Source organism: Condylura cristata, unplaced genomic scaffold (assembly GCF_000260355.1).
Source record: "Condylura cristata isolate star-nosed mole 26May11 unplaced genomic scaffold, ConCri1.0 scaffold00015, whole genome shotgun sequence".
Taxonomy (NCBI): domain Eukaryota; kingdom Metazoa; phylum Chordata; class Mammalia; order Eulipotyphla; family Talpidae; genus Condylura; species Condylura cristata.
Window position 1 is genome coordinate 5,522,444 of NW_004567116.1, and position 2,424 is coordinate 5,524,867.

General features: G+C 41.6%; 1 protein-coding gene across 2 annotated transcripts in view; it reads left to right on the forward strand.

Annotated features, from left to right (window-relative positions):
* The window catches only part of LPXN (leupaxin), a 31,501-nt gene that overhangs the window by 10,380 nt on the left and 18,697 nt on the right, over positions 1 to 2,424 (forward strand). The window contains exon 3 of one of the 2 annotated variants that reach the window (XM_004682756.2): positions 1,833 to 1,879. The exons of the other annotated variant lie outside the window; for it this stretch is intronic. Coding sequence (XP_004682813.1) covers positions 1,833 to 1,879 — 47 coding nt within the window. The remainder of the gene's footprint in view (positions 1 to 1,832; positions 1,880 to 2,424) is intronic. 2 annotated transcript variants of the gene reach the window in all.

Consider the following 2,424-nt stretch of genomic DNA (forward strand, 5'->3'; position numbering starts at 1 on the left):
AAAAAAAAATTATGGTGTTTTTAAAAAATGAAGGTGGAGAGAGAGTGGTATCAATTAAAAGGGTCAATGATTTTAAGTATGTTAACGATAAAATACATCTTTGCAGAAGATGCCTTTTTATGAAAACAGTATCAAGTGAAAAAGCCATTTTCAGAATAATGTCCACATCACATTACCAGAGACAATGCTGAGAAACTGATTGACAAACATGAATATGTATCAAGAACAATTACTTAATGTACTATTCTTAAATGTTCAAATAATCAATATCAAAGATTTTTTAAAATCTGAGGTCTGATTTTGCTTTAATCATCAACGTTATGTGTAGTTTAAGAATATTCCATAAAAGTTTTATTTTGAAACTGAATTATTTTAGAGGTCTGCCACTATAATAAAACCAAGCTGTGGTCAAGCGAGACATATTTCAAAATTATGTAATGTTAATTACTTTTAGTTCCTACTTTACTGTCTTAATGCACTTTCCTAACCTATCTCATTGGTTCTTTCTGTTCAGGCCACACTAATCTTTTGTTAGTGTATGACAGAGGATAACGTGGGATCCCCTAACTTGCATTATATATTGGGTTCCAGCCATCCACACACAGACCAAGGCGATTTAGTGGAAAACACTTTAATAGTGTTAATGTGCATAGAAATAAAAAGAGAAAGCATATCAGTTTCCAACTAAAACACCAAAGTTACCCATCCCCTGCTGGGTAAATGTCCAGCCAAACAGGGTTGGCCAGAAGTGGAGCCCAAAGCTTGCCAAAGGTCGAAGGCGCCTCTTGGCAGGAGACTACAGGAAAGGGGCCAGAGGGGCCAGGCGAGTCTGGGCCAGAGGAGCAAATCAAAGTAGAAATCCAGGTAAGGACTGCCACTGTCAGCCTCCCGCAGGCCTCTCAGCCACATTTCTTTCAAGTGTCTCCTCCAAGACTTCACATGTCTCCTCCAAGGCCCCACGTCTTGGTCCAAGTCCAAAGTCAAGAAGCAAGTGGGCCTTTTTTCTTGATGTGTCTTCCCATGTCCTGCTTCCTGTGTCCGGTGAGCCCACCTGCCTTCCCTGTTAAATAACTCCCATGTTACACTCCTGCTGCTTAATCCCACCCTCGTTAGGTGGGGCAGTGAACATGGAAACTCCCCTTTCTACAGACAGGCCTCCAAGACACTTGTCCTACGAATGCTCCTGGCACTTTCTCCCTAGACCGGTGACCCCTGTGGTCTGCTTACTTTCTCCCCTCCCCTATGTCCTTGCTCTTCCTGATCCATGGATTTTTAATTGCCATCTCTCCCCCATTTCTGGTCACCCACCCCCTGGATGATTTCACATATTAGTTAATTGATCTTTTTTGAGACAGTTTTAGTGCCTTTGTTTTGTTTTTTGACCACTACATTTCTGGCCCTGGCATATACATAAATATGCGCTCAATAAATACGTGTGCTAAATAAATGAACGGCTGGCCAAGTCCTCTTAGTGTCACATGTTATTTATTTCTCTGTGTCAAATTTAATCATGTGAGCCTCTTCCCCTAGACTCCATCCTCTCTGGTTCAAGGGCTTTGCTCTGACTCATTTTGTTTGTGGCATGGTTCCTGACGATGACTGACACCTCTATTTCAGTGTTTGGAGGCAGGGAGAGGCCCACTATTTGTTTACATGCCAGCTCATCTGCTTAGAATTTGGCCTTGCTCAGTGGAATGGCTGGTATTTCTCTGCCTTGTGAAAGGAGATCTCACAGATAAGCTAGAAACATCTCCCAGTGTGAGTGGCAACAAACACGGACATAATAATAACAAAATTCATCTTCCTTCTCTGTCACTTGTAATATGTGTTAGGTGCAGCCGGTGTACACGACCAATGTCCAGGAGCCCAACGTCTACAGGTATTTTATTTTACTACATATTTGTGAATCAATGTGATTAGATGATGGCCATCAATATGTGTCTGGTCTGTAATTTACTTTGCAAGTGTCTATTATTAGATCCCCCTCCCCCACTTCCATGGTCAGAGCAGAAGAGGTATTCGCCAAGCTGACATGGCAGTTTCTCAAAATCCTTGGCTTCTAGACAGTTTGTCAGGCTGAACAGCTCTGCTATTTCTTTCACCACCCGAAAAAGTATAAATAGACTGAGTCACCACAGATGTTGTGGTCTGGTTATTCCAGATGTCCTGCCCCAGTTACTAAAGAAAAAACACCTGAAGACATTCACAAGATGCCAACAAAATCAAAGCTAGGATGGGGACTGGACGAAGACAGGGGTCTCGGCGCAGACTGATGAACAGGCCCTTCTTGCGTTATTGGCTCAAAATTTATTTAGTGGAGCGAGAGCATTCTTTTAAATTTAAGTTACATATTAAAACAGACCCAGTCACTAAATCATTTCTACTTAGCAATAGCAGAATTGACAGCCTGAAAAAAAAAAAAAA